General features: G+C 36.9%; 1 protein-coding gene across 1 annotated transcript in view; it reads right to left on the bottom strand.

Annotated features, from left to right (window-relative positions):
* The window catches only part of LOC102821848 (chromosome unknown open reading frame, human CXorf22), a 106,499-nt gene that overhangs the window by 23,686 nt on the left and 65,837 nt on the right, over positions 1-16,976 (bottom strand). Inside the window, 3 exon segments of the mRNA XM_006870156.1 lie at positions 389-483; positions 10,767-10,911; positions 14,007-14,084. Coding sequence (XP_006870218.1) covers positions 389-483; positions 10,767-10,911; positions 14,007-14,084 — 318 coding nt within the window.

Genomic DNA, 16,976 nt, shown 5'->3' with positions numbered 1-16,976 from the left:
GTCAAATCTTGAATTTTCTAGACAGCATAAAAGAGTCCATATGTTCATTTTGTGTGCTCTCTTCACTTCCTGAAGCACCTTACAAGCACGGGCAAGAGACCTGTAGCAATCATTTTAATAAATTAAAGAGTGTGTATTCAGGCACTGGTGTGGCACTGTAGGATAAGCACTGGATTGGTAACCACAAAGTGTACAATTCTAACTCATGAACTGCTTTCACTAAATTCAACCTTTTACAGGACCAACTCAATGGCATACATCAACAACATACACAGGCAAGCTCACAAGTTAGGACAAGATCCACTACAAACAGAATTTAGGGGATGTTTGACAGTTTCTTGTTTGGAATTATCCACAATCCCACTACACTCCAATATTATGAACTTACTTCTTTAGGAGAAAAAGCTAGACCACATTCCAAAGTTGTCTTTTGCTCTAGCTCCCAAGAATATATGTCGGGAACTCCAGAGTCTTCAACTTCTGCTGAAAGAAAGAAAGAAAGAAAGAAAGAAAGAGAGAGAAAGAGAGAGAGAGAGAGAGAGAGAGAGAGAGAGAGAAAGTAACAACATGTAAGCATTACTGATTATCTGCACAGAACTTTAAAAGGTTATTAGATAAAGCATATCTCTTAATAGCAAGATATTAACCAGTAAAACTGATATCCAAATCTGGAATAAACATATATCAGCAAAACTGGAAAGGTCAACCATAAGCCAAAACTCAAAAGTTCAAGAAGATTTTCTCAGTCATACTGAATGTTAGGTCAATGACTTAATGTTAGGTCCAAACACAATTGGAAGACTCTCACTCCAATGAAGATTGAAACTCAAGGGGTCTGCAAAGAAAACAATAACAATTTTATATATGAGGTAATTTATAAACAAAATGAATCATTCCACAAACAGTGTCATTTGGTAAGGATACAGAAGCAATTGTCCTACATTAATGCAAACTTCAGGGTCAAAAACTATAACCAATTGTTGTTGTTGTTGTTGTTAGGTGCCCTCAAGTTGGTGCTGACTCATAGCAACCCTATGCACAACAGATCGAAACACTGGCCGATCCTGAGCCAACCTCACAATTGTTGCCACGCTTGAGCCCATTGATGATGCCACTTAGCCAGTCCATCTCACTGGGGGTCTTCTTCTATTTCTCTGAACCTCTACCTTGCCAAACATGATATCCTTCTCCAGGGATTGGTCCCTCCTGACAATATGTCTGAAGTATGAGAGACGAAGTTTGGCCATCTTGGCCTCCAAGGAGCACTCTGGCTGCACTTCTTCCAACATGGATTTTTTGTTTTTTTTGTCGGCCCTTGCACTTTCAATATTCTCCTTCAACACCATAACTCAAAAGCATCAATTCTTCTATGGTCTTCCTAATTTACTGTCCAACTTTCATATGCATATGAGGTTATTGAAAATACCATGGCTTGGGTTAAGCATACCGTAGTCCTCAAGCTGACACCTTTGCTCTTCAACACTTTAAAAAGTTCTTGTGCAGCAGATTTGCCTAATGCAATGAATCATTTGATCTCTTGACTGCTGCTTCCAAGACTGTTGATAGTTGATCCAAGAAGAATCAAGTTCTTGACAACTTCAATCTTTTCTCCATTGATAAGAATGTTGTTTATTGGTCCAGTGGTGAAGATTTTTGTTTTCTTTACATTGAGATGCAATCCATACTGAAGGCTGTGCTCTTTGATTTTCATCAGTAAGTATTTTAAGTCCTCTTCACTTTCAGCAAGCAAGATTGTATCATCTGCCTATTGCAGGTTGTTAGTGAGTCTGCCTCCTCCAATCCTGATGCCATGTTTTTCTTCATAGAACCCAGCTTCTCAGATTAGTTGCTCAGCATACAGGTTGAATAAGTATGGTGAAAGAATACAACCCTGTCGCACACTTTTCTTAATTTTAAACCATTCAGTGTCCCCATGTTCTGCTTGAACAACTGCCTTTTTGTCCATGTACAGATTCCTCATGAGCACAATTAAGTGTTCAAGAATACTCATACTTTGAAGTGTTGTCCATAACTTGTTATGATCCATACAATCGAAAGCCTCTGCGTAGTCAATAAAGTACAGGTAAACATCTTTCTGGAATTCCCTGCTTTCAGCCAAGATCCATCGGACATCAGTAATGATATCCCTTGTTCCACGTCCTCTTCTGAATCCAGCTTGAACCTCTGGAAGTTCTCTGTCAATATATGCTTGCAGCCATTTCTGTATTACCTTTAGTAAAACTTTACTTGCATAGGCTATCAGAGATATTGTCTGATGATTTCCGCACTCCATTGGGTCACCTCTTTTTGGAATGGGCACAAATATACATCTCTTCCAATCAGTTGGACAGATAGTTGTCTTCCAAATTTCTTGGCATAGATGAGTGAGTGCCTCCAGTGCTGCCTCACTTCCTTGAAAATTTTCAATTTTTATTCCATTAATTCCTGGTGCCTTGTTCTTTGCTAATTCTTTCAATGCACCTTGGACTTCCTGCTTCAGTATTATTGGCTTTTGATCATATGCTACCTCTTGAAATGGCTGAACATCAACCATTTCCTTTGGTACAGTGGCTTCAATCTTCTTTTTTTATTTTACATTTTACTGTATATATTCTTTATTTATTTATTTATTTATTTTGTACTTTCTATTCTTTTCTTTTCTTTTTAAGTTTTTATTGTGAATTGAGTGAAAGTTTACAGGGCAGATCATCAGTTTTATATTAAACAAATTATACATCTTGTTTCCTTACAATGATTAAAATCCCCTCCATGTACCATTCAATAACAGTAGTTCTCTTTCTTCACTTTAGCTCTTTTTTGCTTTTTTTAAACACTCAGGCATATATACCAATTTATACCACCAAAGGGCACCTTCTGCAAGTCTGCCTCCTGGCTGCCAGTTCTCAGTCCTTCTCTTCTCATGAATCTAGAGTCCTCAGCTGCTCCCTCTCTCCATGTCCCCATCTCCACCTCCCCTTCCATCTTCTCTTGATGCTTTCTGCATCATTCAATAATTTGCCCAGAGAATCCTTCAATATAAAAAGTCGAGGCTTGAATATTTTTCTTCAGTTTCCCCAGCTTGAGAAATGCTGAGCATGTTTTTCCCTTTTGGTTTTCTGACTCCAGATCTTTGCACACTTTGTTGTAATATTTGACTTTGTCTTATCGAGCTGACCTTTGAATTTTCTGTTCAGCTCTCGTACTTCCTCATTTCTTCTGTTTGCTTTAGCATCTCTACGCTGGAGAGTAAGTTTCAATGTCTCTTCTGACATCCATTTTGATTTTTGCTTTCTTCCTGTATGTTGTTCCTAACGTCATCCCACAACTCTTCTGGTCTTGGGTCTTTCGTGTTTAATGTATCAAATGTGTTCTTCAGATGATTTCTAAATTCAGGTGGGATATACTCAAGGTCATAAGGAGCTCTGGTAGCATAGTGGTTATGAATCAGTGATTATGAACCTCAAGGTCAACAGTTTGAAACTACCAGCTGTTCCGCAGGCCCTGTAAAGATTTACAGCCTCGGAAATCCTGTACAGGGTCGCTATGAGTCAGAACTTACTCCACAGCACATAACAACAACAACAACAATATTTAAGGTCATATTTTGGCTCTCATGAACTTGTTTTCAGTTACTTCAGCTTCAGTCTGAATTTGCATATGAGTAATTGATGGTCTGTTACACAGTTTGCCCCTGTTCTTGTTTTGGCTTTTCCATCGTCTCTTTCCACAGATGTAGTCAATTTGATTTCTGTGTATTCCATCTTGTGAGGTCCATGTGCGTAATCATCTCTTATGCTATCTAAAGAAGGTATTTGAAATGAACAAATCACTGGTTTTGCAGAATTCTATCATGCGATCTCCAGCATCATTTTTATCACCAAGGCCATATTTTCCAACACAGATCTTTCCTCTTTGTTTCCAACCTTTGCATTCCAATCACCAATAATGATTAATACATCTTGATTGCATGTTTGATCAATTTCATATTGAAGAAGTGGGTAGAATTCTTCTATTTCATCCTCACTTGCTTTAGTGGTTGGTGTGTAAATTGAATAATAGTGGTCTTCCCTGTAGGTGCATGGATATTATCCTATCACAGGCAGTGTTGTACTTCATGACTGATCTTGATATGTTCTTTTTGACGATGAATGCAACACCATTCCTCTTCAATTTGTTATTCCTGGCATAGTATATCATGTGGTTTCAGATTTAAAATGGCCACTACCAGTCCATTTCAACTTACTATTTATTGCCTAATATATCGATGTTTTTGTGTTCCATTTCATTTTTGACAATTTCCAATTTTCCTAGAGTCATACTTCGTACATTCCATGTTCTGATTATTAATGGATGTTTACAGCTGTTTTCCTTTTGAGTTGTGCCCCATCAACAAATGAAGGTCCCAAGGACTTTACTCCCCCGGGCTTTACTCCATTCGTGTCATCATGCATTTTGAGTGCCTTCCAACCTGAAAGGCTCATTTTCTGGCACTATATCTGACAGTGTTTCTCTGTTATTCATAAGGTTTTCAGTGACTAAATATTTGGAAGTAGTTCATTTCTCCTTCTTCCTAATCTGTCTTTGTCTGGAAGCTCATCTGAAACCTGTCCACTGTGGTTGGCTCTGCTGGTATTTAAAATACCCCTGGCATAGCTTCTAGAATCACAGCAACTCACAAGCCACCACTGTAAGATAAACTGACAGATGTGTTATGGAACCAATTATATAAACTGCTAAAAGGAACTCCTAAAAGATGGAACTTTTTTTGCAGTCCAATCTTTGTTCTCATCTACATAATTCTGAAAATTATATTTTCTCCCTAAAACATTTTCCTTATCCATGTAATATTTTCCTTTGCTCCTGTCTGGAAATGAACTTCAATAACTCAGACCACCCTCCTTTAATCCACTTAATTGTATTCACCCTTGGTATGCTAAAACTATTAAACCACAACAACAAGAACTGTTAAATATGTATCTCTGAAAGTATTATTTGTAATGCAGAAAAAATACCCATATTATAAAGCAAAGAATACTCACCTAGAATGGAAACATAATGAGAGTTTATAGAAAATATAATGAAAATGGATGCATAAATAAAACAATGAAATATATTCATAAGTATATTTGGAGTATATGTGAACTTATGGAGTCCTGGTGTGGCGCTGCATGATAATTCATTGGACTGCAATGTTGGTTTGAATAGCAAGGCTGATAGTTCAAACTCACCAGTCATTCTTTGGAAACCCTATACAGAGTGGCTAAGAGTTGGAACTGACTCAATGGTACTTAACAACAACAACAACATGAACTTGTAATTTATATAATCTAAAAATCCAAGCTACTTTTAATAAATATTTCTTGAGTGATTATAGAAAAACAATATTTGTAAGTGTGGTCCTTGCCCTCATGGAGCACCTACATGCATAGAAATTCATTTAATACAGGCAGAATTTGTGGTGTGGTGCTGTGGGTTAATGCACCAGACTTCAAAGCCGTTTCAACTGCAAGGTTGATGGTTCAACTTCACCAGCTGCTCCTCAGAAACCCTATACAGGGTCACTATGAGTCAGAACTGACTCGAAGGCACTTAACAATAACAACATAGGATAAGCACTGGACCACAAGATTGGCAATTCAAACTCACCAACAGGCCCTCAAAAAACCCTAAACAGGGTCGCTATGAGTCAGGACCGAATTGACAGCACTTAACAGCAACAATATAATAGAGCTTACGAAGTATTGTAAATATATTGACTTCTTGTTGTTGTTAAGTACTGTTGAGTTGCTTCCGACTCATACTGACCCTGCACAGGGTTTTCGAGGCTGCAAATCTTTACGGGAGCAGAAAGCCTCATCTTTCTCCTGTGGAACAGCTGGCAGTTTCAAACTGCTAACCATGAAATTAGCAGCCCGATTCGTAACCACTACACTATCTGAGCTCCTTAGGCAGCCAAAATAGAAGGCCAGGAGAAGAGAAACCCATTATGATTAAAAGGAAGCCAGTAATAACAATAATAATAATAATAGCTACAGCAGAAAGGTGGAGCTCTGACAGGCAAGACAGGCTAGAAACATACTAAGTGGACCGCACCATGTCCTAGTATATCAGTCACTGTCTCAAAGAATCCTGAACTGATCAAGCCTTTGTAAAAAACCAAAGTGTAATTTGTCAAAGATGGACACTATCACAAGTATTTTAAAAATTAAATATTCTCAAGAATCAACAGTTGGTCTCTATTTACCTGGAACAACAGGAAAAAGGAGACTCAGGCAAAGGAGGAAGTCACTATGAGTGGGAACCAACTCGAAGGCACTTATCAACAACATATGGAAAGATTATCCAGGAAACTATCAGTGAGTTTATGGTAATAAGGGAGGAACAACTCAGAAAAGGAGAATGAAAATGGTTGCACAAGTTTTAGAATGTAATAAATGTCCCTGAATTGTACACTGAATCAGTGAATGTTTTGTTGTGAATATTCTAAACAATAACATAAATAAGTAAAACTTTAGGATATTATAAAAGAATATATTTTCAGGACATATTATACATATATTTCATTTCTAATTATTAAGATCACCTATGTGTCTCCTAGACTGTTTCAACAGTCTGCTGCTGATAATCACTGCTAATGTTAATGGGAAATCAGAGATTTTTATGATGAGGAGAAATGTGATGAGATATTTTTTTTAAGACCATTTTGGAATTAGTATGAGGAGAGAGCCTGGAGGGAGGGAAAGCACTTAATGAGGTGCTGCAGTAGACTAGATGGAGGCATGAACTAATGTAGAAAGGTAGAAATGAAGGCATTTTCCAGCGTAGTCTTACAGAATAATCAAGAAAAGTCTGTGGTCCATTGAACAAGACAGGTAAATATAAAAAAAAGTCAGTCAGGGAAAATAGTGGTAAAACAACTAAAATTTCAAAATCCAGATTTTAAAAGATGAATAAAGAACTCATATTCAACTTCCTACTGTTATCTTTCCTGGGCTATATCCTCCTCTTAGACACAATATGCCCACACATTTAAATGTATCCTGTTTCTATTTTCCATAAACTATAAATGGAACCTCCAGCTATTTCCTCTTCTTTTCTAATACACACATCCTCTAGGTCACCAAATTAGAGCATTTCTATTTTCTCTGTATCTTACTTTCCTTCTTCCCATCCTCAGCATCATTTCCTGAGGCCAAGTTCTCTCTCACCTATATGGGCATAACTTCTGACTGCTGTCTCTGTCTTTGGTCTTTCTTCCCTTACTCCCACACCTTTTTTTCCAGCCCTACCCATTCTCTACACTGCTCAAAAAAGAAAATCAGTAAAACACAAACAAAATATTCATACTATTCCCCGGATTTAATTTCTTTAATGGGGCTGCCTAACCTATGGTGGTGGTGGTGTGTGCCGTGGAGTTGGTTCTGACTCATAGCAGCCCTGTATAGGGTTTCTGAGGCTGTAAATCTTTATGGGGGCAGAAAGCCTCATCTCTCTAAATATATATATTCTCCTGCAGAACTGCTGGTAGTTCCAAACTGCTGACCTTAGGTTAGCAGCCCAACTCATAACCACTACACTACCAGTAACCTATAGACATATAAAAGTCTCTTGATTCTCTGAGCCCCACCTGCCATTCCAGTCTTGTCTATGTTCTGGGTATCCTGAACAACATTCCTAGACCTTTACTCACATTCTTTCCAATATCCCCTTTGCATGAGACTCTTCTCATTCTTCAAGATTTGGGTCAGATGTCAACTTCTCCAAGATATCTTTATTTCCAAGTTTGGGCTAATTTCCTCTATTATGTGCTCAGCAATATGCATTAACTGGTTTTACAGCACCTATTATGTCCTGGTGTGGTGCTGTGGGCTAATGCACTGGACTGGAAAGTCAGTTTGAACCACAAGGTTGATGGTTCAAGCTCACCAGACATTCTTTGGAAACCCTATACAGGGTCACTATGGGTCAGAATCGACCCCACAGCACTTAACAACAACAATCATGTCATTTGGCAATATCTTGATTCTTTGTCCACTATTGTGTTGGGTGGTTTCCATTTGCTTACCTAGAATTGGTAGCCATCCTCCTCTGCTCTGCTCTGTTCCTACCTCTACAGTATATATAGATCAGGCTCCCTTAACTAACCTTCAGCCACTGGGAAGCACAAGAAAGATATCAGAGGGTACTATCAGGACTGCATTTCTAGCAATGCTGCATTTCTTTATACCTATTATGGTTACAAATCGGGCTGCTAATCTCAGGGTCAGCAGTTCGATACTACCAGCTGTTCCACGGGAGATAGATGAGACTTTCTGCTCCTGTAAAGATTTACAACCTCAGAAGCCCTGCACAGGGTCCCTATGAGCCGGAACCAACTCCATGGTACATAACAACAACTATTGGTTAATGCACTGGATTGAAAAGTTAGTTTGAACCACAAGGTCGGAGGTTCAAGTTCACCAGCTGGTCCTTGGAAACCCTATACAGAGTCCCTATGGGTCTGAATCAACTCGAAGACACTTAACAACATAGCTCTTAACACTTGGCTTTTATTTCATAGCTTCAACGCCATGAAATAAATGCTTTTATTTGATAGCTTCTCTTGTCCCTTCAGGTCTGGAGGTGGTAGTAGCAGCTTCCATTCTTTGTTGTTTTCTCTTAAAAAAAAAAAAATGCAAGAAAAGTTGATTTACAGCCTCAGAATCTCTATGCTGGGTTGCTCTTAGTTGGAATCAAATCGCCGGCACACTACCAGCACCACCTATACGTCTATAAATAATTACTTCATTAAACTGTCTTTATTTAAACCTTCAGAGTGAGTCATCACTCTACTATAGAGACCCTAACTAATAACACCAACTGTAGACTTCTTGAGAATATGTGAAGTATCTTATTCATCTTTACTCATACAATGGAGATTTGATGATATTGATGAAGAAATAGCTAAATCAAGGGTTGGCAAACTTTTCCTTGTAAAGTTCAAAATAGTAAACATTATAGGTCTTTGCAAGCCTAATGATATTTGTCACAACTATTCAACTTTGTTGGGATAGCATGAAAGTAATCACTGACAATATGTAAACAAATGGGTTGTATTCATATAAGGCTCTATCTACAAAACACAGATAGCAGATCATATTTGCCTTACAGTGCCTTAACCAGTGAAACAAAGGAGTGCATTACAGAAATGCATATTTTAGCAGCAGTCAAGAGATCAGACGATGTATGGCATTAGGCAAATCTGCTGCACAGGAACTTTTTAAAGTGTTGAAGAGCAAAAATGTCAGCTTGTGGACTAAGGTGTGCCTGACCCAAGCCATGGTATTTTCAATAACCTCATATGGATGTGAAAGCTGGACAGTGAATAAGGAAGATCGTGGAACAATTGATGCCTTTGAATTGTGGAGTTGGAGGAGAATACTAAAAGTGCCATGGGCTGCCAAAAGAACCAACAGATCTGTTTCGGAAGAAGTGCAGCCAGAGTGCTCCTTAGAGGCCAAGATGGCTAAACTTCATCTCTCATACTTTGGACATATTGTCAGGAGGGAACAGTCGCTGGAAAAGGATGTCATGCTGGGTAAGATGGAGGGTCAGAGAAAAAGAGGAAGACCCCCATCATGATGGATCAGCCAGGTGGCATCATTGATGACGTCAAGTGTGGCGGCGGGAGTGAGGTTGGCCTAGGATCAGACATTGTTTTGTTCTGCTGTGCATGGGATCGCTATGAGTCAGTTCCGACTCAATGGCACCTGACAACAACAACAATTAAAAATAAACACCTAATATATAAATGAATTTTACAGAAAGCTCTCCAAAGACATTTATCTGAAATGTTTGAGCAGTTAAATTATAAATTAATAATTATATTTTCATTTATATACTAAGTCAATTAATAAGCAAAATGATATGTTTTGTATTACCAAACTTTTCTAATATGAATATTGATATATTTCTAAAAATTAAATCGTATTGACTTTACATAGTTTCACAGACAGATATGTGTACACCAATGCTCATTTTAGCACTATTCACAAGAATAAAAAAATAGAAAGAGCCTAAATGTCCTTCACCAGATAAAAGGATAAACCAAATGCGAAAGAAAAATGGTATTTTATGCTTGTCATAATGTAGATGAATCTTGGAAATATTAAGCTAAGTGAAATAAGTCAATCATTAAAAAAAGATATTGTATGATCCCATTTATCTGAAATATCTAGAAAACCATGTGCATAGAGACCAAAGTTTTTTAGTGTTTATCGGGAGTTGATTGATGGGAGGAAGGGGAAAGGATCAATCAGTACTTAGGGGGCACTGAGTTTTTGTTTTTTATTGTTGTTGTTAAGTACTATGGAGTCAGTTCTGACTCACAGTGACTGCACAGGATTTCCGAGGCTGTAAATCTTTACAGGAGCAGAAAGCCTCATCTTTCTCTCATAGAATGGCTGGTAGTTTCGAACTGCTGACCTTGAGGTTAGCAGCCCAATTTGTAACCACTATGCTACCAGAGTCTGGGAATGGATAAGGCTTATGGTTGAACAACATGATGAACATAATTTAATGTCACTGATTTGTATATGTGAAGAAGGTTGAAATGGCAAATTCTTGTTATATCTGTATTTACCAAAATTTAAAAAATATACACTGAGTAATTAAACAAATTTAAGCATGATTGTCCTTGACTTACAGAATTATTTCCAGTTGTAACTTACAACAACTTAAAACGGCTTTACTTTTATAATAATACCATTAAAAAATAAAACATATACCAGATTTGTTTTTCAACTCCATGGTGAAATCTTCAAATTTTTGCAGATTAAACTCTACTCTGGCCCGGGTTATGCCTTTATTTTTAATTAGAAATGGGATAATCTGGGTACTGCCGACATAAGCGCCATAGAAATTAAATACATTCTAGAATTTAAAAAAGAAATAGTCATTACAAAGTAGAGTAATAGCATATAGAAGAATGTAAACTGAAAACTATACTGTTAGGTTTATCAAGGACATTCTTTATTACAAAGAACTCTATATAAATTAGCTACTTTTTTCCTTCCCCTCTCAACCTCTTATATGCAATGGGTTACCAAACCCACTGCCAATTCATTGTGACCATGTATAGGATTTCTGAGGTTGTAAATCTTTATGGAAATAGAAAGCCGCATCTTTCTCCTGCAGAGTGGATGCTGGATTTCAACTGCTGACATTGCAGTTAGCAGTCCAGTGTAAATTCAGTTCATTCTACTTCCTTCATCACCTCTTTGGGGAAAAGATGAGGCTGCCTGCTACTGTGAAAAAATTAGTCTCAAAAAATCCTAAGAAGAAATTCTAACCCTGTCCTATAGGGTTCACAGTGAGTTGGAATATACTTGATGGTAACAGATGGATTCCACATCTCTTATCCTTACTGAAATTTTATGGAATCAGTAACTTATCACTTTCATTTAGTCTCTAGATTTTTAGTTTTTCCAATTCTCCCTCCTACAACTTGGCCAAAATTAAACTAGTTGAGAATGTAACCACATCATTTCCCTGCTTAAAACTTTGATGATTCCGCTCTCCCTCATCTACAGAACCATGGCCACATTCCTTAACAGGGATTATGAAACTCCCCATGACTGTCTCCAGCTTCAGCTAGCTCCACTCTCATCCTATCACTTAATACTTCAAACAAGCTGAATGATTTGTTAGTTACAACCCACATTTTGGTGTTTCACTTCTCTGTATCTTTATCTTGTTCCTTCTATCAGGAAAGCCCTTCCTTAATTTGTAATTGCCTGATGATATATTATTACATATCCTTTAAACCCCACTTAGAGAAGCCATAATTACTCACTTGTGTTCAGAACTATTTCTGTCTCTAAAATTTCATTAAATTATTTCATCATATTCATTTATTTGTTTACATATCTTTCCTAGTAGAAATTAATCCAGATTGATCTTTATATCCTTAACACCTACTTGACACTCACGCCTCACTTCCTGGCATGGTTAGATTCCAAAGACCAGGTCACTATGCGAAAATTGTTATGTGAAAATTGGTGAAAAAGGAGGAGGACTTATTTTTTATTCAGTTTTCAGACCATCTATTGTCTGAGGTTTCTAGTTGTTTTTGTTTTGTTTTTTTAATTTAAAAAATATACTGATTTGCTCATGTCTGTGATGAATCCAATTATGGATAGAAGTCTTCCTGCATAGAAGGAGACTTTGAGAACCTGGCCATACACCTATCCCAACCCAGGCAGAGGAATCCAGCACAATGCAGCTCACTATAGGATGCCATTAAACTTGTATTCATTTCTTCCAAACACCCTCGCCAATGCCTCTTTCTTTCTTTTCCACCCCAAACAAAGTTTGGGCTGCAGTGCCTCAGACCACATAGGAGATGGAAATCCAGAACAGGCATTAACTGGCTAGATACTGACAAGCACTCAACCGGATGCAGTGCCTCTGACAGCAGAAGAGAGTAGAGGGAAAGGGGCAGCATGGCCCAGCTTTCTGGAGATCACCTGGAGATGCTCCTAGAGGAAGAGGATGTTACTTGGCCATTGCTGCCATAATCCCCATGTTGATAATGTGCAAAATAGTTGGGTAGTAGATTTAAAATACTGTCATAAATGTGAAATTTCAGGTAACAAGACAGTTGATAAGATGTAGGTGTATAAAGAATGTTTGTTTAATGTACTTGAACTCTAACTTACATGTCTGGCATGTGCATGCACCATAAACTCTATAGGATTCCTTCTTCTGGTACCTTTACTACAGATACCATATAGTCCCCTGGAGTCCTGGTGTGGTGCTGAAGAATAAAGCACTAGGCTGCAAAGTCAGTTTGAACTGCAAGGTCAGCAGTTCAAACCCACCAGCTGCTCCTCAGAAACACTATACAGGGTTGCTATAGTCGGAACTGACTCAACAGCACTTAACAACAATGTAGTTCCTTAGTAAAATAATCATATACAATATAAAAATGAGAATGAGACAATAGTGTTCCAATGTTAAGCCTAACACATTATTAACGTCAACTGGCTCTGATGTGCTTTACTTAAAAAACCAACTCAGTTCCATAGATTAACTTTGCAAAATCCAGAAATTATCATGCAAATTTAATTCTTTGTATATGGGGGAAAAAAAATCACTCCTTTTAACCCATTCTGTGAAGCAATGGAATATGGAAACTTAAGAAGACAATTTTGGCATTATATTATGAAGTCAAACTTGCACTTTCTCTATGTATCTCAGCAGCTCCATCCCCAGAGAACATTTTACATATGATCTCAGGAAATACACATACTAATAACAAAAAACAGAAGCAGCCAATTGAGTAGACAAGAGAATGAGTATGTGTAGTCTGTCCACATAATGAATAATTATGCAGTAGTGAAAATGGCGCTGCAGGTGAATGCGCCAGACTGCAAAACCATTTGAACTGCAAGGTTGGCTGCAGCTCACCAGCTGCTCCTCGGAAACCCTATACAGGGTCACTATGGGTCGGAACTGACTCTATGACACTTAACAACAACAACAACAACATAGAGCTTAGATGAACATTGGAAACATAATATTCAATTAAAATCAACTTACTAAAGACTACAAATATTACATCTTTGTTATAAAGCTTACCAGTAACAAACAAAACTAATGAATGAAAAAATCAGAAAAAAATAACAGGCTAATAATAAGATTCAGGAAAACAATGATCTTTTGTGACGTATAGGATTATAACAAATCCTACAGAAAGTTTTAGTGGTATTATGTGTGCTGTGATACTTAAATTCAAGGATGAGTTCATAAACTTCATTTAATATCTTGCCTCATCACATATATATATATATATATATATATATATATATATATATATATATATACACATAGCATGTATTCATTTACATATGTTAAATTACTACATACGAAGACACTTAAAAACCTATATATGCTCATTAGGGGATATGTGAAAAATAAAATCAATACACTATTATGATGATTACACAAATAGGTAACATACTCACCGGACTGATTTCGACATCAGCGATCTCAACAGACCCACCAATCCTAAGGTCTATGACATGTGCACGGCGAATAGCAATCTTATTTAGGAGAAATACAAAATTTTATTGTATCAAAATACAACCATAAATTGCAGAAATGCTACCTGATATTTACATACCATTTTACAATTTAAATGATCATAACATTTATAAATACCACAAGATTTATTCTATCAATTAGAATCACATTTCTTGTCATGTACAACTGATACTCCTAAGAAGCCTCCAACACAAATGGAATCAACTGAAGGCTGGTAAATTTCATTGCAGAACTGTATCTATCGGAATAGGTCTCACTGCTACTCTCAGTAGCACTTTTTTCTTTCTTTGAGTTCAGTGGACTTTTCAAAATCAAAACAAAAGGAAACTGACTGCAACATCAGCACTCTTATTAACATCAGCACTCTTAACACTCTTATTAACATCAGCAGCAGCAGCAGTAACAATGATAAAAACAGCAGCTACAAATTGCTGATTATATGGGCTAAATACATTATCACCACTTTATTCCACAGTATCCTATGAGGTCACTTGTTAATACCCTTAATTTACAAGTGAAGTAAACTAAGGCTTACAGAGGCCAAGACATTTGTCTTTTTCTTGAAGTCATATAACTTCAAAGCACAAGCAGCTAAACTTGAACTGACTGCTTAATGTTAGATACCATGCTCTTATCACTTACACTCACTGCTTCAAAGAAAATTCAGATAGTGAAATAGTTTTAGTTTTTTTTCACTATCAAAAGTAAACAGAAGAAAGAACTGTAGATTATTTGAACAGATACTCATTAAATCAAATTTCAGAAGCCTAAGAACATTTTATGAAAGACCCTATCTATTCAAGGATACAAAGATGGTTTAGATTTAGTCTAAATGTATAGTAAAGAAATCAATATGAGTGTATTTCACTTTTTCCTACAGAATCATTGACATTGTCTATAGACAAAAATACCACAAAATAGCATCTATTCAAAATTATTAGGGAGAATAGTATGCCAGCTTCTTTTTATTAACCAAGTTGCCATGTTAATACTATTATATAATTTTTACAATTTAGAGAGCATATAACATATTTAGTCATATAAACAATTGACTAAAATTTATAAGAAACATTATTTAATAACTCAGAAGAAATTACAAATTGGCGTGTGCTTCATTTGATGAACCCCATGCCTGCTTTTTACTCACTTTATAATTTTTTCATTCAATGAAAACTTCTGACTGACAACACTCACTCACTCTCTAGTCCCTGACCTTTTCATTGCTAGAGAGTTGAACTACAACCTGACACTCTCACCCCTCATAACTGTATGACCTCTGAAGTAAAGCATTCATTCATTCATCCTTCTCCTTCCCACAACCTCCTTTCATTTCTGCTTTTTCACTAATTTTAAGAGACAAGAGTTACTGGACATCATAGAGAGTCTGTGATATGTGATGTTCTTGTAATCAGTCTATATTTTGCACTTATTCAACTTAATTTCTAAGTCTATTTTTCCAAACTCTCACTTACCAGTATCTTTGATATACTTATACTCATCTTGGTATCACAGGGGCAAAGAAAAATTTATCACTTCTAAGATCACCCCTTAACCTTCAGATCTGAATGTACATATGCACCTGTCTCTTGACTAGACCCAAAAGGTTCCTCAAACTCAACACGTCCTTTCAAATTAGACACTCATGCTTTAAGCTTTTCTCACTGTAATGGTATCACCATCCTCTTCACTTTGGCATACCCCTCTCATTGAGATTTAGCCATTTCCAATCACCAGGTCTTAAGTATTCATCTCCTAAGTGTGTCTAGAATCTTACTTCTTGAAAGACAATATCATCTTCTTTTGCCCAGATCAATCATTCTAAACTCAATCTTGTTGACCCCAGTTGACTTCTCTGTAACCAAAGTGGTGCCCCAAAACCACAAATTTAATTTTGAAACTCTAGTGCTTAAATTAAAACTTAGATCTAGCTCTTAATATGAAACTCCATGTTTTTAACATTGTTGAAAAGGCCCAGCATGACCTAAAATTTGCACAGCTCTCTAAGTGTGTCTTTCTCCATTGGCCTGGCCATCTGTAATCTGGTCACGCTAAACTCTAAATCCCTCATATCTGAGTTGCCACTGTAATTCTACCCCACATCACATGCTATTTGCACTTCCTAAAATACTCTTTCCCTCTCACCTCTTCCACCCCAGCACTATCCCCTTCATCTGGCTGCTGCTTAACTTTTAGGTATCTTTTAGTACCTGATAATTCAAGCTTGGCTTGTGTATCGTTCCTGTGTATTCCCTTATCCCTCTGTATCATAGGCCTTACCATACAACATTGCAATTTTCTACTGAGTTATTTATATTTCCCAACAGATTGTAAGCTCTTGAAAGGTCAAAATACCTTGCTATCTTGTTTACCCAACAAACATGTTCTGAATGAATTAATAAATAAGGCTCACTATATTATTTAAGAAAGGTTATGAATCGGCTGCTAACCTCAGGGACAGCAGTTCAAAACTACCAGCTGTTCCATGGGAGAAAGATGAGGCTTTCTGCTCCCATAAAGATTTACAGCCCCAGAAACCCTATGCAGAGTCGCTATGAGTCAGAACCGATTCCATGGCACATAAAAACAACAACAATAACAAGCTTTATAAAACAGCATAATCCTTTAAAATGTAGCAGAAATTTTCTGTTTGGGGTGTTTTGTTTTTGTGGTAAAATCCTTACTTTTAGTGACCATATTTTGAAAATTTTCTAGAATACCATGCTTTAAAAAAAATAATAATTATGGCCTACTCTCAGATTACAAACCACCATATTTGATTTAAGACAGTTTTTATTTAATTCCATATTTCTTTATGAAAGTAAGATACAATTCTTAGGCTGTTTCCAGGAAAATCAATATCCATTACATTAGACTACATATGATTTTATCAT

This window comes from Chrysochloris asiatica, unplaced genomic scaffold, assembly GCF_000296735.1.
Source record: "Chrysochloris asiatica unplaced genomic scaffold, ChrAsi1.0 scaffold00139, whole genome shotgun sequence".
Classification (NCBI taxonomy): Eukaryota; Metazoa; Chordata; class Mammalia; order Afrosoricida; family Chrysochloridae; genus Chrysochloris; species Chrysochloris asiatica.
This window is presented reverse-complemented; position numbering and strand designations above follow the sequence as displayed.